The sequence below is a fragment of the Sus scrofa genome, chromosome 8 (assembly GCF_054392235.1).
Source record: "Sus scrofa isolate SSC_HxYL_T2T_F1_AM1 chromosome 8, Sscrofa_HxYL_maternal_Yorkshire_Landrace_v2.0, whole genome shotgun sequence".
NCBI lineage: Eukaryota > Metazoa > Chordata > Mammalia > Artiodactyla > Suidae > Sus > Sus scrofa.
In genome coordinates, this window is record NC_139390.1 from 28,896,261 (window position 1) to 28,923,779 (window position 27,519).

The following is a 27,519-nucleotide window of genomic DNA, read 5'->3' on the forward strand; positions in this document are numbered from 1 at the left end:
TGACACACCTGAAACTAATCTAAGTCAAATTATTTCAATTAAAAAGAGAATGTGGAGTTCCCTTCGTGGCTCAGTGGTTAATGAACCTGACTAGGAACCATAGGTTGTGGGTTCAATCCCTGGCCTCGATCAGTGGGTTTAGGATCTGGCATTGTCATGAGCTGTAGTGTAGGTCACAGGCACAGCTCAGATCCTACATTGCTGTGGCTCTGGTGTAGGCCGATGGCTACAGCTCTGATTAGACCCCTAGCCTGGGAACCTCCATATGCCTCGGGTGCGACCCTAGAAAAGGCAAAAATACAAAAAAAAAATTGTTATTAGCCCTAACAAATTTCATTCACAAACTTTAGTCCTTCCTTTTCAGTAACATTTGACATGGAAGGGCAGGTCAAGTCAGAGTAGCCATAGAAGTGAGTCCATGTTCCCCACTCAGCCTGCATGCATTTGAGCACCCATCCTTCAATGTCATTATATAACATTGCCTGGGATCTCTTAACAGGAACTCTTGGAGTTCCCGTGGTGGCTCAGCAATAATGACTAGTATCCATAAGGACAGGGGTTCAATCCCTGGCCTTGCTCAGTGGGTTAAGGATCCAGCGTTGCTGTGAGCTATGGTGCAAATTGCAGATGTGGCTTGGATCCCCTGTTGCTGTGGTGTAGGCCGGCAGCTGCAGCTCCAATTTGACCCCTAGCCTGGGAACTTCCATATGCCACAGGTGCAGCCCTAAAAAGACAAAAAAAAAGGAGCTCTGTCCCAGTCATGCTCCAGAGCATAATGGATTAGGACTAACAAACTTTTTTTTTGCTTTTGTCTTTTTAGGGCTGCACCCATGGCATATTAAGGTTCCCATGCTAGGGGTCGAATTGGAGCTGTAGCTGCCAGCCTACACAGCAACATGGGATCCGAGCCGTGTCTTTGACCTACACCACAGCTCACAGCAACACTGAATCCTTAACCCACTGAGGGAGGCCAGGGATGGAACCTGCAACCTAATGATTCCTAATGGATTCGTTTCCACTGTGGCACAATGGGAACTCCAGGACTATCAACTTGTAAGTCCTGTAGGCCTGAGCTGAGATCCTCATTCTGCCATACACTTGCATTCTCAACCTTGGGATCAAGAGTACCTTAACTCATAACTTCATGGCAAGTGCTATTATTACTGACAAAAATAAAAACTTTTCTGTTGCTATTGCTAGGCTTCTCATTGCCTCTTAAAAGCACCCTGCTCATTTATAACTGCAAGCATTATAGGAGGCGGCTGCTAATTCCCTCTGCAAGGTCCTTTCCCACCCTCACCCCAATTTGTCCATTTAAATCCTTTTCACCATCAAGAGCCAATTCAAGTTTTGCTTCCTTCACCATCCATAGTCAACTTTCTGATTAGCTACATCCTCTCCGAGATCTGTGAGCCCTGATAACACTCTTTGTCCCTTCGTGTCTACTTGCCTGTCCCATGTCCCATTTCTTACCAACCCACCTGTAACCTCTGGAAGAGCAAGAATCTCATTTATTGTGCCTTCCTCTTCACTTAAGTGATGAAGAAATAAATGAATTCTTATCCTCGTTGTGAAACCTTCCCTTGTGCCTCTAGTTCTTCAAATCAATGGCACCCACCTCTACGGACCTGTTTTAAACATTGCATCACAGTTGGTTGTGAGTGCCTGAAATGAGGGGCACTTGTGTTCAGGCAACCAAGTGATAAGAATGAGGCAATCTTGTGGAGAGTTTAAAATCATGTAAGGAAAAGGTTTTCTTTTTTTCCCCCAAAATGTGGGTTGCAGTCTGATGGTGGATCTGATCATTTTAATCTAGTGAGTTAGTGCCAGCAATTTTTAGTGGAACGGAAGAAAACAAAACAGAAAGCATCAAGGTAGATTGTAGGCAATAGTTAATTATTGGTCAAACACCTTACCAGGCCCATTTCCAGAAAGTCTGATTCCATAGGTCTGGGGTAAAGACAAAGATTTTCAATTTCTAAGAAGTGTATGTGTAACAGGATCACAGTATAAAATGTGTTTCTTATTGTAGGTCGCTGTCAAAGTTTAAGAAACATTGCTCTAGATTAAGGAGTCAGGTCTAAGAGACATTTTCATAATTTCACCCAACGTACTCAGACATACATTATCTCACAATATTTTAAAATCCTTATCTGGCAGAGAGGAATACATGGCATTATCACCATCATAGAATAAAGGGGGCTGAGGCATTTAAACACCAATCTAAGGAACAAATCCTGATGAAGCAGCCTATTTGGCGTAACACAGGTATCCAGATAGGTAATAACTGATTCTCAATCAGAACCCAGACTGTAATTCCTTCATTAATTAAATGAATGCTTTTTAGGCAAATGCAAATCATGCAAATTAGTAGTCTGTGATTCTCATAAGGGTTATGAAAAATTCTGTAGTTATTTTAATTTGTAAATGAGCCATGTTAATTCATATTTTTTTCTACTTTTTTCTACTGTACAACATGGTAACCCAGTTACACATACATGTATACATTTTTCTCACATTATCATGCTCCATCATAAGTGGCTAGACATAATTCCCAGTGCTACACAGCTGGATCTCATTGCTAATCCATTCCAAAGGCAATAGTCTGCATCTATTAACCCCAAGCACCCCATCCATCCCACTCCCTCCCCCTTGGCAACCACAAGTCTATTCTTCAAGTCAATGATTCTTTTCTGTGGAAAGGTTCATTTGTGCCCTATATTAGATTCCAGATATAAGTGAAATCATATGGTATTTGTCTTTCTCTTTCTGATTTGCTTCACTCAGGATGAGAGTTCTTGTTCCATCCATGTTGCTGCAAATGGCATTATTTCATTCTTTTTTATGGCTGAGTAGTATTTCCATGTGTATATATACCACATCTTCCTAATCCAATCATCTGTCCATGGACATTTGGGTTGTTTCCAAGTCTTGGCTATTGTGAATAGGGCTATAATGAACATGTGAATGCATGTGTCTTTTTTAAGGAAACTTTTGTCTGGATATATGCCCAAGAGTGGAATTGCTGGGTCATATGGTAGTTCTATGTATAGATTTCTAAGGTACCTCCACATTGTTCTCCATAGTGGTTGTACCAGCTTACATTCCCACCTACAGTGCAGGAGGGGTCCCTTTTCTCCACAACCCCTCCCCTCCAGCATTTGTTATTTGTGGGCTTATTAATGATGGCCATTCTGACTGGTGTGAGGTGTCATGCTGCTTTTAAACTGTGAATATGCCAGGGAGGTTGCCATGGTCTCAAGCAACAAGAATACAGGGATGCAACTGATTAATAAGTGCAGAATGGACGATATTACAAATCTTCATCTCACAATCCCAAAGGAAATGGTAAGTCTGGACAAGAAGCATCAGAGGTTGGTAAAACCATACAGTAGAGCAGGCATCAGGGAGCCGGCACTGGCGGCCTCAGCATCATTCATACTGGATCAAACAGAGCTTATGTGTCTCATCATGGACGTAGTAGGAAAGCACAGCATCATCTGTGAAGTATTCTTGCCTTTAAAAACAAAAAACCTGAACCTGAATATAATCCAGGCTCTACCTCTATTACCAATTTATAGGAAATACACAGGCTAATTGGAAGATAAATGGCAACAGGAGGTGGCAATCAGCCAAATCTCTGATGTGGCTTAGTTAACAGCAGTGGTACCAAGGTGAGATCCCAGAGGGCTTGTTAGTACACAGAACACAAATCACTGGGCTGCCTTCCCAGTGTCTGTTTCAGTAGGACTGGATGGAGCCTGAGAAGAAATTTGCATTTCTCACATGTTCCCAGGAGATGCTGAAGCTGCTGGTCCACACTTTGAAAACTGCTGGCCCTCAGGACAAATAACCCGCTATTAACCAGTCAGTGACATGAGAGTGAGGATGTTACAGAAAAAAAAAAAATAACTTTAAAAGGCATACCAACTCAATGCAATAAGGTCTTTATCTGGATTTTGATTTTAAAAAGTTGCAACTATAAAAAAAAATTTGAAACTGGTAAAAGCTAAATATGGACTGAGGGTGGGATTAAGATAGTAAATTACACTTAATTCTTTTGAGAATAATAGACAATGATTACATTAAAATTTTTACATAAAAGATACATGCTAAAAAACTTGTTTTTGTTTTTTGATAAAATGGCAGGACTCCTAAGATGGCTGAAACAGAATTATCAAAATATTGATAAAGTATTGATAATTGGTTTATTTTGGATCATTCTAGGATTCATCTTGTAGCAATTTCAGTGGTCATACCTATTATAAAGTAACAACTTATTTATCTAGCACCACTAGCTTTTTTCACATGACGGCAAGTATATGAACTAATTATAAGGCACTAAGTCATTTGATCTTTATGACAGTGTTGTGCCTTACTGTTTGTACTTTATTAATTTTTTTAGGGCTACACCCCATGGCATACGGAGTTTCCTAGGCTAGGGGTCTAATTGGAGCTGTAGCTGCTGGCCTATGCCACAGCAATGCCAGATCTGAACTGCTTCTGTGACCTATCCCACAGTTCACTGCAATGCCAGATCCTTAACCCACTGAGCGAGGCCAGGGATTGAACCTGTGTCCCGATGGTTGCTAGTCAGATTCCTTTCCGCTGAGCCACGACAGGAACTCCTGTTTCTACTTTAAAACTGAGAAATCCAGGGAGCGGAGAGGTCATGTAACCTGCCTAAGATCCCACGCTGGTTAAAGATGGAGCCCAGCTCTGAGCCCATGTGTCTCTAACTCAAACCCACCATCTTTCAAAAGAAGAAACTTTTCTTGGAAGTGTGGACCAGCAGTATACGCATAGTTGATTCAGCTTTTTCTGAAAGGTTTTCAAAGCAGCACTGAAAGGACTCAGCAGCATCTGCACATACACATAAGTATTTTGAAAGAACGCTTAGACACACTGGCCAGAGCTGATCCCTACAAGGTAGCAGGAGGTGTAGTGAGAGCCTGCTGTGGGCCAGGCATTGTGTGGTGTATCCAGGACAGGATAAGAACCAGGCCAGCTGGAGAGTGGCTCTAAGAATAGGCTTTGTAGACACTAAAACAGAACTGGAATCCATATTTTTAAGTACGGAGTTAGATATCAAGTCTAAGCATGGGACTTTTTATATGTTAACATAAATTAATGCTATTTCTACTGACATAATGTCCTCAAGATTTGCTAACTTGATGGGATATTACATGGTATTATTATTATTTTGTCTTTTTGCCTATTTCTAGGGCTGCTCCCACTGCATATGGAAGTTCCCAGGCTAGGGGTCCAATCGAAGCTGTAGCTGCTGGCCTACGCCAGAGCCACAGCAACGCAGGATCTGAGCCGCATCTGTGACCTACACCACAGCTCATGGCAATGCCCACAGCAACGCAGGATCTGAGCCGCATCTGCGACCTACACCACAGCTCATGGCAATGCCAGATCCTTAACCCACTGAGCAAGAGCAGGGATCGAACCCGCAACCTCATGGTTCCTAGTCGGATTCGCAACCACTGAGCCATGATGGGAACTCCTCTATGGTATTATTGATAAAACAAAAAAAACCTGGGAAGAATCCAAATACTCATCAGTAAGAAAATTGGTGAATAAAATGTGGAATATTCTTATGATGGCATATTTTGGCTATACAAAGGAATGGACCAGATCTAAGTTAATATAGATTCATCAAAAAAAAAAAAAAAAGTTAAAAAAAAGGGCAAAATATGCCCCGTACACAATTTAGGTAAATTTTAATATAGCATGCCCATAGATGTATATTTGTATATATAAGATATAAAAATAGACTGAAAATATACAATATGTGCAAACTTGTAATATTTGCATCTTGGGAAGGAAGAGGAAAATCAGCCTGGATTTGCAAGACAAAGGGGAATTCAACTTGGTTATGTTTTATTTCTTCTATTTTAAAAATGTCCGTTGGAAATGGCCTAAGAATAAAAGCAAAAGGAAGTACGCTTAAGTACTATTGTCAATAAAATCTTTTCCAATAGGGATGGAGGCTCATGATTCTGATACCGCTATAATGTACACCAGAATTGAACTACTAAAGCAAATGAATTGCAGATTGTGGGACCCAGGTTTCCTCACAATTGGACTTGAAATGTACAGATCAGCAAAAGGAGGTAGCTAGAATGATCCGTGTGATAAAGGGTTAGAGTTGGAGATATTAGTTATGAAATTTATGGAGAACTCACATTTGACTTTAAAGTAGATATAAGTTTATGATTAATAACTTAATATGGAGCCAGTGGTTACCCATGAATATACTTATCAACATGTGTAAATACCCAGGTTAGTATACACACAATTCTGAGAGGGCCTAAAAAAAATGATACTGCGTAGCAAGAAGCACATCCAGCACCCAGATCTTGATTTTTAATACAACTCTCCAATAAAAGGAACAAGGGCTCCTTGGAGAGATGGGTGATTCTGAGACTGCAGCAGGAAACATACAAGATGAGTCTGGAGTATCTTATGCCAGAAAATAAGTTGTTCTTAAACAAAAATTGCCATAATGAAGGGAGTATGTTAAAGGCACCAAGGAGCCAAGTGAAAGAGCTTCCAAGGGAAAAAGATGGAATAATTCGAGCAACAAAATCAAGTAGCATTATTTGGTTGTGATGATCATTGTACAGCTATAAATGTAATAAAATCCATTGAGTAATAAAAAGAAAAAAGAAAAAAAGTAGCATTGCATTATAACCCGAAATACAAAATAGCCACAAGTTCCCTAATATAAAAGAGTAATTGGTAATCAATTCTGTGCACAATTCCAAATTATGTAGATTATATGTAAATAATATAGATAACTCCACCCTTAAGGAGGGGAGCACAACTCCCACCCCTTAAGAGTGGGTCACAGAGTGACTTCCTTCTACAGTGTGCAGTAGGAAAATGGAGTTTGGGGGACTAAGTTTACAGTAGAGAAACCCAACAAACACTGCTTCAGCCAAGTGATCAAGATCCATACCATCAGGCAAACTATGTTGAGTTAGGACTGTTCATATGAGGAAAACAGCACTTCTATGATCTTCTTCCCCCGAAACCTCTAACGCCAGTCCAATAATGAGAAAAATATCAAGCAAATTCCAATAGGGTACATCTTACAAAATATGTGACTAATACTCCCCCAAATAGTCAGGGTCATCAAAACAAAGAAAACCTGAGAGGAGTTCCCGTCGTGGCGCAGTGGTTAACGAATCCGACTAGGAACCATGAGGTTGCGGGTTCGGTCCCTGCCCTTGCTCAGTGGGTTAAAGATCCGGCGTTGCCGTGAGCTGTGGTGTAGGTTGCAGACGCGGCTCGGATCCTGCGTTGCTGTGGCTCTGGCGTAGGCTGGTGGCTACAGCTCCGATTCAACCCCTAGCCTGGGAACCTCCATATGCCGGGGGAGCGGCCCAAGAAATAGCAACAATAACAACAACAACAAAAAGACAAAAGACAAAAGACAAAAAAAAAAAAAAAAAAAAAAAGAAAACCTGAGAAAATATTGCACCAACGATGAACCTAAGGAGAAATGACAACGAAATGTAATATGGCATCCCAGAACAGGAAAACATTACATTGAGTAAAAACTAAGGAAGTCTGAATAAACTATGTGTCTTAGTTCATTAAAATGTACCAGTAATGGTTCAATAATGGTAACAAATACACCATATTATGGAAGATGTTAAAAATAGAGCAAACTGGGGGACAGCGTGATACAGGGGAATGTCTGGTACTATCTGGTTGCTCCTTCTGTAAATCTAAAACTCTTCTATGAGATTGTCTTCATTTTTTAAAAATCACTTGAAAATATGACCAACGCTGAGTTTTCAAGCTGGACAGTGGGGACATAGTTATTTCATGTTTTGAATGTTTCTCTTTTTAATTTCTCATAACTAGAAAAATAGAAACTTGAGTAGAATTCTGTCCGTACTTTATGTGAATTAGTAATTACGGTGGGTAGTTTTACTCTGTTTTGTTTATATTAACACTGATAAATTAAAATCTTATAGAAGAAGGCTGCCAAGATACAAGTTAAAAATGGGGAGTTCCCGTCATGGCACAGTGGAAGTGAATCCAACTAGGAACCATGAGGTTGCAGGCTTGATCTCTGAGTGGGTTAAGGATCCGGCGTTCCTGTGAGCTATGGTGTAGGCCCGCAGCTGTAGCTCGGATTAGACTTCTAGCTGGGAACCTCCACATGGTGCCCTAAAAATAAAAATTTAAAAAGACCAAAAAAAAAAAAAGTTAAAAATGGCTGAACTTCTTTGTACACAAATCTATAAATAGTAAGATGAATTTCTCAAAGTGGAATTTTATACCCACTGCCAAATTGCATTCTCAGCATGTTTCTTCCCATCTTCCTGGCACTCTGTCTAGAAGTGCCCATTTTCTTTTGTGAGCATACCACTTACTATCAGCTTGATAAGGAAAAAATCTAATCACCTGTGTTCTATGGGTGTTAAAGGAGCAGAGAATCATTATCAACTTTTATGCTTACTGGCATTTGTGTGTCAGCTTCTATGAACTACCTGTTCGTGGGTTTTGTCCATTTTCCCATTGCTGTATTAGAGCTCTATACAAATGTTTTGAATACTGCCATTCCCACCTCGGGTCTTCTGTGACTCCACTCCACCGCTTTCCCTCCTCCTGATTCTGTGCCCACAGAAGGGTTAGTGATCCTCAGCCCTGTGCTCTTGCCACTCTAATTCCTTCTTGAACTATCTAATCCATATGGATCTCTGACTGCTCTCCCAGAATGAACATTCAAAATATTAGGGCCCATGACCGTGTTCACCGTCTTGTTAGAGTCACCAGCCTCCCCTGGGAATGAGGGGGATTCTGGGAAATTCAGTGCTCAAACTAGGACAGTCCTGAGCAAACCAAAATTGTTGTTCACCCAGCAAGTCAGGTGCCCAATTATTTGTTGCATGAATGCATGATGATTTCCAGGACTGCTTTCCCAGCCAGATTCCTCTTTTGACTACTTTACAAGTCCTTATTTCTAACTGCTTCATGGGCAGCACCATATAATAGCATCTCACCATTTTTTTTTTTTTTTAAATTAGGGCCTCACCTGAAGCTTATGGAGGTTCCCAAGGTAAGGGTCAAATCAGAGCTGCCGCTGCCGGCCTACACCACAGCCACAGCCATGCCAGGCCCAAGCCACATCTGTGACCTACACCACAGCTCACGGCAGCACCAGATCCTTAACCCACTGAGCAAGGCCAGGGATAGAACCATGACCTCATGGTTCCTAGTCAGATTTGTTAACCACTGAGCCACAACGGGAACTCCCTCCCTCTAGCATTTTAGAATGTAATTCTTACACATTTCTCAGTTTTATAAGGTAACTGTCTGGGGTTAGGATTGCAATCTGTACTTGGAACTGATTAAATTAAGGGCAAGCTCCAGAATGGCTCCATTCCCTGAGTCCTGTTACCAAAACTTCTCATGCTTTGGTTGCTTCCTTGACTCCCATGTTTCTAAAGAATTGTCAGCCTAAATCAAAGGATAAAATGAGGCATTTGAAATGGGGAAAAGGTGAGCCTGTTGGGGAATCGTAGAATTGCAATTCAAGAGAGACACAAACTATAGCAAGCTGCAGGTGAGACCGTTCAAGGGTTTGGGGGAGGCCGTCCTTATGAGCAGGGAACTCAAGGAGGCAAAAGTCCAGGGAGCATGTGTTCAAGTCAAAACCAAATCTAGACCAGCTTTGAAAATTCCCCAGACAAAACCAGCCTAGTCATATAAATGAGGTTCAAGTCAGCTTATCTTGCAAGACCAACCCAACCTGAGCCATTTCTTGTTCATGCCTCTGGAAACCAGAAGCCTTATTTCCCAAGGCTGATACAATTCCTGACCAATTCCCTATCACATAAAAAAATTCCAGTCTTAGCAGGTTGCCGTAAATCAGGGCACATGTGTGAGACTTTCCATTTTATCATTTTATATCCTCTGGTTCCATTTTAGATTGAAATTCTTTTGCAGAATAATAGTTGTGTTCAGTATTTTCTTTTTTGTCTTTTTGCCTTTTCTAGGGCCACACTCGTGTAATATGGAGTTTCCCAGGCTAGGGGTCAAATCGGAGCTGTAGCCACCAGCCTACAGCAGAGCCACAGCCTTGCCAGATCTGAGCTGCGTCCTGTGACCTACACCACAGCTCATGGCAACGCCGGATCCTTAACCCACTGAGCAAGGAAAGGGGTCGAACCCGCAACCTCATGGTTCCTAGTCAGATTCTTTATCCACTGAGCCACGACGGGAGCTCCTGTTCAGTATTTTCAAGGTATTGAAACTTCGTTACAGAGAAAAGCACACTGCAATAAGTAAAAGATAGCAGAATTACCATGGATATAAGTAAATATTATTGATATCTGCTAAATTCTGCAGTGGGTTTCAGTATGTTAATTTAATAGCCGTAGTTAAACCATGAATATCAGTTTTAAGAAAAAAGGTAAAATTATAGTCGTATTTGAGCTGACTCTCAAAGAAACTAGATCAAAGCATTAACTCATTTGTGGTATAGTAAACGAAACTTGTGAGTCACGTCATCAATGACTCAACCCCCGAAAAACATTTTAGGATGAATTGCCAAACATACCAGATCTTTCGTTAACAAAACCTGCTTCATTTTGTTCATCTTTACGCTTGTATTAGTCAGCTCAGGCTGCCAAAAGGAAATACCCTAGAATGGGTAGCTTAAACAATAGAAATGTATGTTCTCACAGTTCTGGAGTTTGGAAGTCCACGATCAAGGCGCCAGCGTGGTGGGTTGCGGTGAGAGGGCGCTCCTTGGCTCGAAGACGGCCTCCTCCTCACTGTCTTCCCGCAGAAGAGGCCCTGGTGTCACTTCCTCCTCTTATAAAGGCACCAGTTTGATTGGCTTAAGGCCCCACGCCCGTGACCTCATTTTAACCTCAATCACCTCCTTAAAGGCCCTATTACATTCACGTGGTGGGTGAGGGCATCAACCTAGGTACTGGGGCACATGTGTAGGCCATAGTCATGCTGGTCTTTTCCTGCAAAGTGGCAATCCCTGTAGACGTGGTGATTAACACACAATAATACAAACCTCTTCATTTTTTAAAATGTCTATTTTATGTGTGGACTCTCTGCACCCCCTCAAGTGTTGCCTGTCTTCTAATCCATAAATGCTAACCCCACACCTCTGTTGCTATTCCAGCCCACTAAGGCAGTTAACCCCGCTTAATTCTTTTAAGGCTCTTTTTCTTCACCCAGAAAAGTGGAGGAGTTTGTTCTCATCTCACCCTACAGTTTCTCACCTTCCTTCCACCTGTAAACAACTATCTACCCATTCTTTTCCTCCTGATCTTCTGTTTCTCTTTCTTCAATTAAGAGATTTTTTTTCCCCTTCTCTAGCTATCCAGTTATACTTCTCCGTCTATCCAGCTTATTTCTATTACCGGTCTGTACCTGTGCATGTGCTAAGAATGTATGTTTCTCTACAAACGGAGTTTAAGTAGTGGTGCCTTCTACATCGCCAGGTGCTTTATATTTCAGAGTGCTTTCACCTAGAGTAACTGTTTGATTCCCTCAAGAAACCAGAGTGGATGTGTGACCAGGTACGTATACAAGGGTGAAATATTAGCTCTATTTATAGATATGAAAGCTGAGGCTCAAAGGAGTTAGTTAAGCAACTTGCTAAGGTCACTCCTAACTTTTAGCCTTTTTCCAAACTCAAAATGTTTTTTACGTATCTGTAGATTATTCATGTGCATTAATGTACCTCTTTATCCTATTTCAGAAATTCATGTTTGTAGGATGTGAAATACAGGCTCACTATGTACAAATTGTGGGAAGACATTTTTTTTTTTGCCCATAGACAGACGCAAGTAAATATCTAGTCATTATATACTGTCAGTTCCATCGTGGATATCCGGATGATTGAATGCTTTGACATAAAAAATACTAAACTGTATGGACCAAGTATATAAGTATATTTAAGTATAACATCCCATCTTGGCAACCATGAATGGAAGTCCTTATCTCTAATGGCTAAGATATCACTTTTATGTCTGTTGGTGCCAAACATACGATCTTCCCTAAAGATCTGATCTAGATCATCTTTAACGTGGACAGTATGTAGTCCTAACAAATACTATTTCAGTCATTTGTCATGATTATTTCCCAATTCGTCCCCTGTAATAGCCACGGTTCTTCAGAGAAATAGAACCAATAGGAGATTATGTATTAGAAAGGATACATACACACACACATATGATTTATTATAAGGAATTAGCTCATATGATCATTGAGGCCAAGAGGCCCCACAATCTGCCCTCTGTAAGCTGGAGGGAGCCCCAGGAAAGCCAATGGTGTAGTTGCCATCTGAGTCCAAAAGCCATAGACCCAGAAGTGCCCATGGTATAAGTCCCGGTACAATGGCAGGAAAAGACCAACGCCCCGGCTCAGTCAGGCACAGAGCGACTTTGCCCCTTTTCCTACTTTTTTGTCCTCTTGGGGCCCTCAAAGAATTGAATGATATCCACTCCCACCGCTGAAGGCAATCTGCTTTACTCAGTCTGCTGATTCAAATGCTAATCTCGTCCAAAAACACTCTCTCAGATACATCAAAAACTAATGTTTCACCAAATATCTGGGCACCCCGTGATCTAGTCAACTTGACATATAAAAGTAACCATCATATTTCCCTTCCTCCTTTTACTCTTGCTTCTTGTGACACCTGAAACTTGAAAGTTTGAGTAATTGAATTAAAATCCACTTCTACAAAAAGTACCTTCTATTTCTATTTTAAAAATGTAAACATCAGTTGCAAAGGTGCTTCTTTGGAAAAACACTGGGAAAATAACATTGTGTAAAGTAGGTGCAGCTGATTCTTGGAGTGGTTCAATTGATCTCACTCTGCAATAGATCATTGTTTGTAAAGGTTAGCTGTGAACTCCGGGAATACACCACAACCGTCTTTTCCCCTCCATGCAATGTCAGATAAAAAAGAATGCCAACACCCAAGGGCATAACATTGAACATCTGGCAGTCCTTGTGAACAGTGCTCCCCAAAGCGTGCAGTGCCCACCTGCACAAACATACATGGTGACCCTGCAAAGGGCACTGGCTGGCAAAACCATCATTAGAAGTAAACCATCCACAGAACTCTCAGAAGGGGGCATAGCACAACACGTTGATGAAGTACAAAGAATGAGGTTATTGAAAACCCCACATTCGAGGGCTCGTGTTTCCATATCTTCTTAGAAAAGTGGTCTTGGGCAAGCCAGGCAAGGTCTGGGAGCGTTGGTGTCCTCTTCTGCAACTCTCCCTGCTTCACAGAATCATGAATGTTTAAATGAGATCATGGACAAGAGAAAAGTGTATATATGAATGTGGATTTTAATAAATAAAAGAGAAGGTTATAGAAAGGAAGAACTAGTCCCAGCTGCCTTGCATCAGTGACTGGGTTGGAGGGAGTAGGGCATTTACAGTCAGTGCTTCAGCTTGTTATAGCACCAATGGTGGGGGTGGGGGTGGGGGCTTGACAGAATCTCTCCCTTTCCAGCTGCCCCCATGACTGATGGCTCACAAACAGCAGCCTAACCACCTATAAAGCATAGCATCCATCCCCCCAAGAAGTATCTTCACCTGTCTTTCCTGACATCCCGCAACAGTAAAAACAAAGATGTTCTGAGATCACCCGCACCATGAAGTGGTGATCTGTTTCCTGCAAGAAAAGCTGCATCAGATTCAGACCCCAATGATTCTCAATTGCAAGCCCAGGCAGAACTAACTGCACATAAAGAGCTGGTGGGGGGTGACGGAGGGCAGAGGAAAGAATCAATGCTTGTGCAACAGAAAAGAAAAATCAATGGAGGGGAAAGAAAATGTTATCTCTAAGCCTTTGAATGGCTTAGATGTATCTATACCAGCATATAAAAAAGGAAAGAATGATACAAAGAGTGGAGAGTCCTTCTACATTTAGGTTCTCAGTTATAAAGAAATCAATAATTCTGAAAAGATTTCTTTTTAAAAAACGAGGTGAAATTTATATAGTATAAAATAAACCACTTAAAGGTGAACAATTCAGGAGTTCCTGTCGTGGCTCAGTGGTTAATGAATCCGACTAGGAACCATGAGGTTGCGGGTTCGATCCCTGGCCTTGCTCAGTGGGTTAACGATCCGGCGTTGCCGTGAGCTGTGGTGTAGATTGCAGATGCGGCTCGGATCCCACGTTGCTGTGGCTCTGGCATAGGCCGGTGGCCACAGCTCCAATTCGACCCCTAGCCTGGGAACGAACCTCCATATTCCTCAGGAGCAGCCCAAGAAAAGGCAAAAAGACAAAAAAAAAAAAAAAAGTGAACAATTCAGTGGCAATAATACATTTATAATGTTGTGCAACCACCACTTCTATCTAGTTCCAAAGCATCTGGAAGTATTTCTTAGTCTAGAATTCTATACACAGAAACTGCTATTAAAAAATTAGACAATTTTCTTAGATTTTTTTCAATCATTTGGGCTTAACTCCCAGATTATATTTGAGCACTCAACTGGATTGTTGCTTCCTGGGGTGGGCCAAATTAAATATGTTCTCACATTTGATTAGGTGGGTGGGAGAGGCGATTATGGATTTCTAAAGACAGGAAAATCCCAAATGTTTATATTCGTGTGTGTTCTGACTCAGTGTTTAAACAATGAAAAGTTGAAAATGATTTCAGGCAAATGTGTTTCTTTCAGACAGGGTCACAGAGGCTGATGAGATCAGTGGTATAACTAATAAACATGGACCTCAATGCAAAATCAAATATAGTCCCTCAACTCTCCACCAGATTTCTCCACAAACTGGCAAAGTTGGTTTAACCAAGCAAAAAAAAAAAAAAAAAAAAAGACTTCTCCAACAGTGAGTTCAGAAGGATGTGAAAAATCAGATTTTTTTCTTTGGTTAGGAAAGTGAGTATCCTACTGACTATGAACAGAAAAGGAGGCTCTCTTGCAGATGGTTTTGGCACCTGCCCTAGGGTCATTCATGTGCCCTCCCCATAGCTACAGTGCTAGGAATAGTCTGATTAGGGAACCAAGATTGGCCCTCCACCTTGCCACCTCCACTTTTACTGCTGGCCTTTTAGCCTTGGTCTTGCATCTCTACCCCTGCTCTGAGCCATTGACCAAAAGAGCTGGACTTTGCAACTGAGTTGGACCAAATCTTTCTCTGAATTGACTGTTGCCAGCCTTAGTATACACAGCATGCTATGTGTGTTACCATGTAACTGTACAGACCCCCAGAAGTCTTTCTGAAAAATGTGGTAGCAAACTTCCCTTTTGCTGTTTCTCTTTTTGTTGCTTCTCAAATAGCAAGGTAAGATTGAAGCAGAATCTTATTTTGGACTCTTGAAAAGGAACTGCTTCATGATTTATGAGCATTCCACCCAAAGGAAGAATCGATAGAGAGAAGGGAAAGTCTTGGAGAGAACAATCCAATAAGTAACTCTAAGCCTATCTCATGATTACTTTTCTGAAGTTCTATATTACCGCTTTATATATAGCAAGCGCTCAATAAAATCAGTTATTTGAATTGAATGAGGTTACTTTTTCTTCTTTAGTAATCTCTACTCTAAGGAACACTTTGTCTCACTATACTGATTAAGTAATTAGAGCACTTGGTGCCAGCTGTCCAATGCCAATAATTATTTTTAAATAGACTTAGATTTTTGTAATGATCTGCAGTTTCCCCGTCCTGCTCCTTCAATGCTCGCTGACTATTACTCCTGAGACCACATATGCATGGCCCATAGCAAGTGGCCCTTATATTCTAGAACCATTTGTAACTGCACTTTGAATTCCAGATTCCTCAGCTCCCCAAGCACAGCGGCCCTCAGGTCTAAGAAGGGATTTTATAACTTCTCCTTTAACAAATACCCTTGGTGATCCATGTGCCTGCCATGGAGCACATTTCAGAAATGAATCCACAGATATGATCCTGCCCTAGACTCTGAGACCAGCCGGTTTAGAGCAGAGGGAGGATGAAGAACCAATGGTAAACTGCTAATACGGAGATGACAGTCCTTCCCTGGGATGTGATCTTATTTCCATAGTCACTATTTTGTCCTCTTTCCCACTCCATGGCTGAAACCCAGCTGTTGTCACCCTGCATCTGGGTTGCTGGGAACATCATATTCCTGGGCTTCATTGGCTGCTAGATGAAGACTTGTCAATTACTAAATCCCATATTTACTGTTCTGCCTGTTCACCGAGTCCTTTACCCAGTGGCCAACCTCCACAGGTTGCCTTATGGGATTCCTCTGGAAAGTCCTACTTCTACTGCTTTGAAGCCCTCTTAGGGCCTTCCTTGCCCAGGTGGGTTTCCGGGATGACCCTTCCCAGCACTAAAATCTCACTCTTCATGACAGATATTCCTGAATGAGGATGCTGACCATCCTTACCCAGAATTAGCCGAGAGGAATAGGACACCCACCAGGCCGGCTACCCTTTAAAAGATCATCTCCCTCTGTCTGTATTCGAGCGAGAGGTTATGCCTGCATTTACCCGAGTTTAACATAAGAGATTTTAGACAAGGAATTAAGTGAAAAACAACTCAAAGCAATATTATTTTTGTTGCATATGGCCTATTGTCAAGAAGAACCCAAAACAAATATAGATTAAAATAAAAGTGCTCTTCGGAGCTCCCGTCGTGGCTCAGTGGTTAACAAATCTGACTAGGAAGCATGAGGTTTTGGGTTCGGTCCCTGGCCTTGCTCCTTGGGTCAAGGACCCAGCGTTGCTGTGAGCTGTGGTGTGGGTCGCAGATGCGGCTCGGATCCCATGTTGCTGTGGCTCTGGCGTAGGCCGGTGGCTACAGCTCCAATTAGACTCCTAGCCTGGGAACCTCCATATGCCACAGGAGCGGCCCTAGAAAATGGCAAAAAGATAAAAATAAAAAATAAAATAAAAGTGCTCTTCATTGGCATTCAGACTGATACACTTGGAGTGAGAACATCTTTTCTCAAAGGAATCATCTATAAACCTCTATACATTTGTCCTGCTGAAATAATGGAGATCCATGATAGAGTCCCTCCATTCAAGCCCCTTCCAAAGGGACTTATGCAGCCCAAGAGAACAAATAGGTCTATCTCCTCCTGCGTGGTCTCTGAGGCTAGTAGTGAGGAGAACTTGGCTTGGAACAGGGAGTTCAGTGAGCCATAGTCACCCGCTGTCAGCCAGTTAGATGAGATGAATTCAGTCCCAAGGAGATACAGAGCCTGGCCCGACCAGGGATGTGTTTAGACAGTACCTGCTAAAAGACTACAGGCTGAAGTGAAGTTGCTGACAAAACTGGTATTTTCCCAAATTATTACTCTACCTGTAGAGAGCTGAAATATTATCTTGGAATACAAGAAGTTTTGGATAAGGATAGAACAAACTCTAGGGATTTTTTTTCTCTTAGTTTGTTCATTTACTCAACAAATATCTTTCCTAAAAAAGTATTTTCTATGTGGTAGGCAGCTCTGGCTTCTGCCCTCATGGGGCTTATCATCTTATAGTAGAGTTTAGGTCATGAATTTATTTTGGAAACAGGTCTATCCAGGATGTAAATTGTCTCACCTGCCTGTACAAGATGAACACCAAGTAAGAAGTGCCCTCAAGGAAGCCAAACCACAGTTTACCTTCTAGTGGGTAGACAAGACAGGACATTTGTGGTAAAGGTGCCAGTCAACAGGAAGACAGGAGAAAGGTACCCACAAATAAATAGGAATTGTCCCATAGATACTGTAAAGCAGACCGACTTGGCTTGGATAGTACAGATCCGTGTTAGACTTGACTTTCCTTCCTTGTTTCCACTAGATAAGATGCCAAAGGCTAACTGAAATGCCAGGTGCTATTTAAGCTAATATTTTTCCTGGCTTAAGCCAGTGGTTCTGGCACCTGGAGGGCTTGCTAAGACATAGATTTCTCAGCCCTATCCCCAGAGTTTCTGATTCAGGAGGTCTGGGATGGACCCTAAGCACGTGCAGGCTGAACAAGTTCCCAGGTGATGAGGGTGTGGCTCATCTGAGGACCATGATTTGAGAACCATGGGCTCAAGTGAACACTTGGAGGAGACTTGAAAGTGTTGCTCCACAAAGGAGTATAGACAGCATTACCAGGCTTAAAATTAAAAACAAACAAGCAAACAAAACCTGTTGTTTTTCCTACTACAAAGTAACACATGTGTATTGCAAACATTTTTTTAATAAAAAAGCAATCCACTCAAGAAACAACTGAAGTAAAATTTAAACCATCTGCTGCAAGATAGCCATTAGTAATCTTGCTTTATATTCTTACAATATCTTTATGTGTTTGTTATGTGTGTTTCTACAAATATATACAATCTCCCTCATGTGTGTGTATACATATATAACATATATACAACATACATCGGATCGATCTTATACATACTGTTTTGTAACTTATCTTTTCACTTAACAGTATATTATAAACATCTTTCTACATCAATACAGCTCTAGAGCATTATTTCGTACTATCCTTGGAATAGAGGTACTAAAATATATTTGAATGTTCTCACTTGCTGGACACTTAGGTTTAATTCTATCTTGTTAAAACAGGCTCAGCATAAATATGCTGTCTTTATATTCATCCTTCATTACTTTCTAAAGACAGATCCCAGAAGAAAAACCAAGCCAAGTCAAAGCTCATGTATTTTTAAGTCTTTTAATACATATTTCCAGAATACCCTTCTAAGAAACACTGGGTCAATTTACACATTCATCAGCTCTATAGAGGTATTTTCTCACACCTCCAAATGACATTGAGCATGTGTTTTCCTTTGCCGTTTCAATAGGGAGAAAATGATATCTGGCTTATATTTTGAATTTTTTCCAGTTACCAGTGGATTTATAGTTGCAACATATTCAACAATTTCATACTTTTTTCATTTGTAGCTGTGTAAATCTGGGGCTTTGAATTCTTTTGTTTGCAAGTTTACATGTTTGCTATTTCATAGAATCCAGCGTGTCATTTGTTGTCACCAAAAAAAAAAAAAAAAAAGCCTCAAAATAGACAAATTTAGGAGTTCCCATTGTGGCTCAGTGGTTAACAAGCCCAAGTAGGAACCATGAGGTTGTGGGTTCAATCCCTGGCCTTGCTCAGTGAGTTAAGGATCCGGCGTTGCTGTAGGCTGCAGTGTAAGTTGCAGACACGGCTTGGATCCTGCATTGCTGCAGCTGTGGCTGGGCTGGCGGCTACAGCTCCGATTTGACCCCTAGCCTGGGAACCTCCATATGCCACAGGTGCAGCCCTAAAAAAAAAAGCACAAATTTTGTTACATTATATAAACTTTGGGAAAATAACTTTGCTACAAAATTCTATATTTTTTGACTGATATGATATGCAATCTCAATTCTCAGTGTGTCAATTTATTATAACTACAATATAAATGGTCTAAACTTACTTATGAAACAATCCATAGGAAAATGTATCCACTGCAATTAAAAGACACAACTGATGGAACAATGTATCTTGCTGTCTACTTATTAATATTTATTGAGTGGCCATATGATATGACTGCTAAAATGAACTTTCTTGATGATACACTAAACTGAACTTTCGTATTGATACACAGGGACTATTAGGTGAAAAATATGGGAACATCCGAATCCCTGGAGAAGTGGAAGCCTCAGAGTTTGAAATGATTTTGGATGCTGCCGTAGAGGCGAAGCTGGAGACCAAGTTGCTGGAGGAGTGGTACTGTCGAGATGAGAACTCAGTACCAGCAGCTTATTACCTCAGACCCAAGTCGGAAATGCTGAAAAGCAATAAAAATGCAGTAAGTTACGTTTCTCTCCAAAGCACATCTCTCTCTCTCTGACTTTAAACTATTAATGTCATCCAGGGGTGGTTTTCTTCACAGAAAAGGCACAGTAGATGGAAAAGTACCCTGCTCTGGACCCTAAATTTCCTTTTTTTTTTTTTTTTTTTTTGCCTTTTCTAGGGCCGTTTCCCCCAGCACACAGAAGTTCCCCGGCTAGGGGTCTAATCGGGGCTGTAGCCCCTGGCCTACACCACAGCCACAGCAATGAAGAATCTGAGCCACGTCTGTGACCTATACCACAGCTCACAGCAACGCTGGATCCTTAACCCACTGAGCAAGGCCAGGGATCGAACCCACAACCTCATGGTTCCTGGTCGGATTCGCTAACCACTGAGCCACGACGGGAACTCCTAAATTTCCTTTTAACAACTAAATCCAAATGGCATCTCAGACTTTCCTTCTGGGGTCATTTCCTTCTTCCCGAAGTATACTATTTGGAAGTTCCATTAGAATTTCATTAGGTCTACTAGTGATAAAGTCTCTCTGTTTATCTGAAAATATTCGTATTTTTCTCATTCTGCTATAACGTGTCTGTGTAGGTATTCTGACTGGTGTGTGTTGTGTTTCCTATATTTGGGCACGTGTCCTACCAGTTTGGGAATGTTCTCAGCCGTCATCGCATCAATTCATGTCTCTCATCCACTCCTTCTCCTTTCCTTTTTGCTCTTCAATTAGATGAACAAAAGACTGCCTCAGTCTATCCTCTATGTCTCTTCATTGTCTTTCACAAGATCAATTTCCTTATCTTTCTGTACTGCTGTCCAGAAAATTACTTTCGGTCTTTTTTTCCAGCCCACTAATTTTCTTCTTCAGCTATGTCAACTCTGTTCCTGCACTGAGTTTTCAAGTTCAACATTTATATTTTTAGTTCGTAAAATGCTTTTGGTGGGGAGAGAGGGGTCTTTTTAAAATATGCCTAGCTACGTTTTATAGTCTCTTTTTTTTTTTTTCTTTCTTAGGGCCTTATCTATGGCATATGGAAATTCCCATGCTAGGCGTCGAATTGGAGCTGCAGCTGAGGGCTATGCCACAGCCACAGCAATGCTGGATCTGAGCCACGTCTGCTGCAGCTTTCGGCAATGCCAGATCCTTAACCCACTGAGCAAAGCCAGGGATCAAACCCATGTCCTCAGAGAGACAGTATGGGCTTCTTAAACCTCTGAGCCACAATAACTTCTGTAGCCTCTTGGTTTTTATTTTTTTATTTTTTATTTTTATTTTTTGTCTTTTTACCTTTACTAGGGCCGCTTCCTGTGGCATATGGAGGTTCCCAGGCTAGGGGTCCAATCAGAGCCGTAGCCACTGGCTTACACCAGAGCCACAGCAACGAGGGTTTCGAGCCACATCTGCGACCTACACCACAGCTCACAGGAACGCCGGATCCTTAACCCACTAAGCAAGGCCAGGGATCAAACCTGCAACCTCATAGTTCCTAGTCAGATTCGTTAACCACTGCGCCATGACGGGAACTCCTCTCGGTTTTTAAAATTCAGTATTTTCCTTCAACATTTCATACACTGTTAATTTATATTTGTATGTCTCATGTAGAATCTAGGAGTGAGTTGAGTCATGCATGAGTGTGACGAAAACATCATTTTCTCATCTCTTTGTTCCCAAATGGATCAAATATGTGTCCCCCAGAAACTGAACGAAGGAGCTAGAGAAGATGGGTTGGCCCATTTGCTGCATGGCATTTTTAGAGAGATTGAAAGGAAAGCATAGACCCATCCCTCTTCCAAAGAAAACATCCTTGATACATTCGGCACCCAGGCAGCTCCAAGAGGAGGAGAACCCTGGGTTAGCAATGGCTCTTCATTCAAGAACTCTGTGTACTTGTCATTCTGACATTTGACATAAAGCATTTCCTCCATGCAAAACGAAATCTTGTCAGATTCCTTGATGTTTCTTCTTCACCCTCACATGCATTTTTCAAAGTCATTATTTGCAAGAAACTGGAGAGGAATATTGCAGTAAACCTCAAACCATTCCCCAGTTAAATACACCAGGAGTAAAGGTAGTAGCTGGTAAATGTAGATATCAAAAAACATGATACCTGAAGAAACCATTTTCACACAGTAGTTTGATGGCACTTGCACATATATTACTATCTAATTGGGTTTAGTTATTTCTTCTTTGTTTGACTCTATGATCCTCCAGGGAAATTTAAATTATTCTCTAACCCCCGTGCGATATTTCCGTTAAATTGTTGTTAAGTAAATGAATCTTTTGTTCATTTGTTTTGTTTTGTTTAGGGCTGCACCCACAGCATATGGAGGTTCCCAGGCTAGGGGTTGAATCGGAGCTGTAGCTGCCAGGCTACACCACAGCCACAGCAAAGCAGGACCTGAGCTGTGTCTGCAACCTACACCACAGCTCACAACACCACCGGATCTTTAACCCATTGAACGAGGCCAGGGACTGAATCTGCATCCTCATGGATCCTAGTTAGATGCATTTCCGTTGAGCCATGACGGGAATTCCAGTAAATGAATCTTTGAATACGATGATAAGTAAGGCTCTGTAAATGTTACTTTCTTGATAGGCACTCACTCCTCCTATTTTATTTCCTAGAGGATCATAAAAATAAGTAAGGAAGAAACAACCAAAGACAATTAAATAGTAGCATATGAGCACATCCCCTTTAACTGTCTCTTTTCCTTAGAGGGTATTGAAGAGATGATTTTGTTATGACATTTGCATTAAAACTCAAGAGGGAAATATATGGTATATTAAGAAAGTCCAACGCACAAATCCTGTTTGGATTCACACTGTTGTGTCACTGGGTGAATTCAATCACTCTCAGGGTATTAGGGACAGTAAATGAGATACTGTCTACTAAGTGCCTCTCATAATAAGGCACATAGCAGACCTTCAAATAACAACAGGTCTCTTGCTCTTAAATATTGGGTTTTCTTTGATGGTATTAAGAGTGGTTTCTTTTATATTTCCACAGATACAGCCCGCTGCCAATTCTGAGAATGAGAAGCCCTGGCAAGAAATATCAGATGAGATCAAGAAGATATTTAAGGCTTCTGTAAAACTGTTACATGAAAAGGGGAAAATGAAACACAGCCAAGCCAAGAGGTACCTGTTCTCAGGTAATTTTTACACATCCTCATTTAACTAAGGAAAAGATAAATAATAGGGGCATCTCAGCCATAAAAAAGAATGACATAATGCCATTTGCAGTAACATGGATGGAACTAGAGAATCTCATACTGAGTGAAATGAGTCAGAAAGACAAAGACAAATACCACATGGTATCACTTATAACTGGAATCTAATATCCAGCACAAATGAACATCTCCACAGAAAAGAAAATCATGGACTTGGAAATTAGACTTGTGGCTGCCTGCCTGATGGGAGAGGGAGGGAGTGGGAGGGGTCGGGAGCTTGGGGTTATCAGACAACTTAGAACAGATTTACAAGGAGATCCTGCTGAGTAGCATTGAGAACTATGTCTAGATACTCATATTGCAACAGAACAAAGGGTGGGGGGGGGGAATGTATACATGTAAGGATGACTTGATCCCCTTGCTGTACAGTGGGAAAAAAAAAAAAAAATAGGGGCAGCCACTGCTTCCCTTTTATGGTTCTACAAACTTAGTTGCATTTACTGCTTGGTGAAGTTTAATTTTTCTAAACATTTCCATCCTCTAGAGAGGCAAGTGTTCTTCTGTCTTAAAGATAAGCCTTTACTTAAGGGAATTCTCCAGAAAATGTGACTTTAAAAGAAGTCAGAGGTGTCTGGATATAATAGCCCAGGCTCCGCCAGTGTTTCTGAGTTGAGCTGTTCATTCATTCACTCACTTGCTCACTCAGCAAATTTTATTGAGTGAATACTATGCATCAGACATTGGAGATACAACAATGACCAAGAAGGCAAGGTCTGTGCTCTCCTGGAACTTATTTTTTTAGTAGGGGGAAGTAAAAGATAGGCAAGTGATCAAACAGATGAACGATATCATTTCGGAAAGGATAAGTGCTATAAATAAAACATAGTAATAGGAAAATTGGGACTGATGAAGGATGTGGGCGGTCCAGATTTAGATGGGATGAGTAATAAGGAAATAACTTTTGAACTAAATGACAGAAGGAATCAGAGCCAGCAGTGCTGTATCTCAAACAGAATTCCAGGCAGAGGGATTACCAGATTCAAAATCCCTGAGACAGGTATGTGCTTAGCAAGTCCAAGAGCAGGAAGAAAGTAAAGGTAGCCAGGCTTGGGAAGGAGAGATGAGGTCAGAGGTGGGCACAAGCCATAATAAGAGCCTTATGTTTTATTCTGGTGTCAATGGAAATATCAATAAACAATCTATAATATAGAAAAGAATTTTACATGAGCTTGGGCTGAGGACTACAGCCCAAGAGGCAGATTCAAGAAGCATTTGAAATTTGTTCCATCAGACTACAAAGTGGGGGAGGCATATTTATATAGGCAAAAATCACAAAGTTATAGTTATATGAGTTGATTATCAAGAATTATAATTGGAGAAGTTCCCGTTGTGACACAGTGGTTAACGAATCTGACTAAGAATTGTAAGGTTTCGGGTTTGATCCCTGGCCTTGCTCAGTGGGTTAAGGATCCAGCGTTGCTGTGAGCTGTGGTGTGGGTCACAGATGTGGCTCGGATCCTGCGTTGCTGTGGCTCTGGAGTAGGCTGGTGGCTACAGCTCCAATTAGACCCCTGGCCTGGGAACCTCCATGTGCCGCAGGAAGCGGCCCTAGAAAAGGCAAAAAGACAAAAAAAAAAGAAAAAAAGAAAAAAAGAATTGTAATTGGAGCTGGCAAGAAGTCAGGATGCTTGTTAAATAAGGATAGGTTGGGGTCCAAAATGGCTGCATAGTTAGAAGGGGAGCCCTTGCAATCTAGGCAGCTGATGGCAGATATTGTTTTGAGAACAGCTGGCGTCAATCCTGGAGTCTGATACAGTTCAGAGAATTCAAGTTTTCAGTGACCCAGGAACATGTCTGAAACTACATCTGCAATGGCCATCCAGCTTCATTTATTTATTTATTTTGTCTTTTTAGGGCCACACCCACAGCATATGGGGTTCCCAGGCGAGGGGCCCAATTGGAGTTGTAGCCGTCGGCCTATGCCAGAGCCACAGCAACATGGGATACGAGCTGTGTCTGTGACCCAAACCACAGCTCACAGCAATGCTGGATCCTTAACCAACTGAGCGAGGCCAGGGATCAAACCCATGTCCTCGTGGACACTAGTCAGGTTCCTTAACCACTGAGCCAGGATAGGAACTCGCCAGCTCCATTTTAAATGCCCGAACCGTTGTTATTCCATTTTGATTTTTAAATACATTCTTTTCTTTAGTGGTTAACTCAGATGTACAATGCAGCCTTGACAGGCCTTAAGACAGGCTGTTCCAGTTAACATAAAGTTCAAGCCAAATCATGGACAAGCCAGAATGACCTCTCCATACCTCAGTCTGTGAAAATTTGTTCCATCACTGAGTGAGATGGGAAGAAATCAGACATTGGGAAATAAGGCAGTTACAGGATCTAATTTAACCTTAAAATAAAAATCTCCCTAGTTACCGCGCAGAGACTCACTTGTGGGCCTTTCTCAGGCATGGAAAAGAGGCTTTATTTTTAGGAATTGCGCAGGACACCACATATCTGAAGGAAGATGTCAGTCATAGTTTCCAGGGGACAAACACTCCTGGGTAAAAGTAATCAGTTAAGTAGCATTCATTTTGAGAGTTGGCCGTAAAGACTTATTGAAGAAAAACCAAGAGTAGTTGCATTTGCAGATGGGTCTTGTGAGATGGCGTGGCAAAACATTTATGAAAACCTAAGAGGCACTGCATACCATTCTCCCTGGATGTACGCATATTTCAAGCACAGAGAAATTATAAATAATTTTGACACATTCATTCTTTAGAAGCTGTCCAAAAATTAGGTCTTATTTTAGTTCTCCCTAAAAATACTAACATTGGCAGGAATGAGCACTATCTTCAGAATGTACATGATATATAAACGTATTCTTTGAAGTTCTTTTTGATCCATTTTTTGAGGCCCTGGTTCATTATCAAGAGCAAAAGTACCATATTCTTTAAATTTGCCATATTAGGAAAAAAAAATAGCCTGAGCAAAACGTTTCCTATTCTTGATGTAAGAGACACCACTTGATGGCACATCCTCTCATTGAGAGTCAGACAGGCTCAAGTTTTCAAATATTTCATCAGCAAACACTTTCTCTTAATTTTTTCCACATTAAAGAACTTGGTCCCCAAAGAGAGCCATGTGAGGAATAATAATTTTATAAAAGGTAGTCTGAACTACTATGTGTGTGCTGTTTTCTCCTTGGGGCTACATCTCTTAAAGATGTGCTTGCTCATGGAAATTTTGTTTACATTTCAAACTTAAAGTTTTAAGACTGTGTCTGCACAATGAAATTGCTGGATTCAGGCTGGCTCTTTGAAATGGATCGAGTGTATTTGTTTTGGGCCAGTGTCCAGCCTATCAATAACCAAAGTTGTGGCTGGACCAGCCCCTGTGTTTCTTATTATGATGGCAAGATGTGCTTCAGCAATTACCATCAGAGAACTTTAAAGAATAAAGGCTTGTTATATACAGGACCTGGAGATTACTCAGCACACCTGGGGCCACACAGCCAGGCTGCAAGGAGAGAGAGAACACACAGACCTGGGGCCCTGCTTTTATTGAGGTCAAGGGTGAGCGCACTCTTTTTTGGTGAATTTAAAACTGAAGAGCAGGAATTTAAGGCACAAGAAAAGAAAAGAAAAAAGAAAAAAAAAAAAGTGGCCCCAAAGGCTAGTTACTGAAATCAGCCAACATTTCTAAAACAAAGGAGCCCTGGTGAGGGGAGGTGGCCTGACTTTGTATGTGTGGGCTGGCAATGATATTTATTCCAGATAGCCATCATTGAAGTGGATGCTTCAGCAATCAAAGCTTAGGTCAAGCATTTGCATCACAAACAAACAAAGAAAAACCATCAGGGCTTACACTACAGTATTACTGCAGCATTTTCAGAAAGATTAAAAATAAGCATTCCAGATAGAATCTGGAAAGGTGTACTACTTATGTGTAATTTTTCACAACACTTCTAGTTTTACCTTTTTAAGTAACAGGGGAGGGGGAAAATTAAATTGCACTCCAGTATGGTGCCTTACTGTGAATGCTGCAACTAAGGGGTCTTGGGAATAGCAGAGGTGAATGTCTCGTGAATGACAGTGGCCAGGGCTGGAACTCTCCCCCTAGTGTTCTCTCTGTCAGGTTCTGTGATGGTTAAACTCTAGGATATTAAGGAAAGTGTAGCGACAAAAACACAGTATCCCTTGGGGTGGGGGGCGGATAATTCATAATATTTACCGGGAAATAAACAGCAGCAAATTTCTTTTTTTTTTTTTTTTTTGGTCTTCTTAGGGCCACACCCGCAGCATATAGAGGTTCCCAGGCTAGGGGTCGAATCCGGGCTACAGCTGCCAGCCTACACGACAGCCACAGTAACACCAAACCAGAGCCACTGCTGTGACTTACACCACAACCCCAGATCCTTAACACACTGAGTGAGGCCAGGGATCGGACCTGCGTCCTCATGGATACCAGTCAGATTAATTTCCGCTGAGCCACGCCAGGAACTCCAATGGCAGGAATTATTAATAAAAGCCCTCCAAATCATGAGGATGCCCTTTGATTCTAAAAATGATCCTACAGACTGGA

General features: G+C 41.4%; 2 protein-coding genes and 1 long non-coding RNA gene across 4 annotated transcripts in view; 1 reads left to right on the top strand and 2 right to left on the bottom strand.

The window, feature by feature from the left end:
• The window catches only part of NWD2 (NACHT and WD repeat domain containing 2), a 204,325-nt gene that overhangs the window by 163,883 nt on the left and 12,923 nt on the right, over positions 1 to 27,519 (top strand). For both annotated transcript variants that reach the window (XM_003128911.7, XM_084971724.1), the window contains exons 4-5: positions 19,571 to 19,774; positions 22,773 to 22,917. In XM_003128911.7, coding sequence (XP_003128959.4) covers positions 19,571 to 19,774; positions 22,773 to 22,917 — 349 coding nt within the window. The remainder of the gene's footprint in view (positions 1 to 19,570; positions 19,775 to 22,772; positions 22,918 to 27,519) is intronic.
• Positions 1 to 27,519, bottom strand: part of LOC146400381 (uncharacterized) — a 164,571-nt gene that overhangs the window by 115,233 nt on the left and 21,819 nt on the right. The gene's annotated exons all lie outside the window — the stretch shown is intronic.
• Positions 2,767 to 5,693, bottom strand: LOC146400382 (uncharacterized). Its single transcript, XR_014812305.1, has 2 exons — positions 5,395 to 5,693; positions 2,767 to 5,335 (listed from the first exon to the last, which is right to left on the bottom strand). It is a non-coding gene; the product is annotated as an uncharacterized LOC146400382 (long non-coding RNA).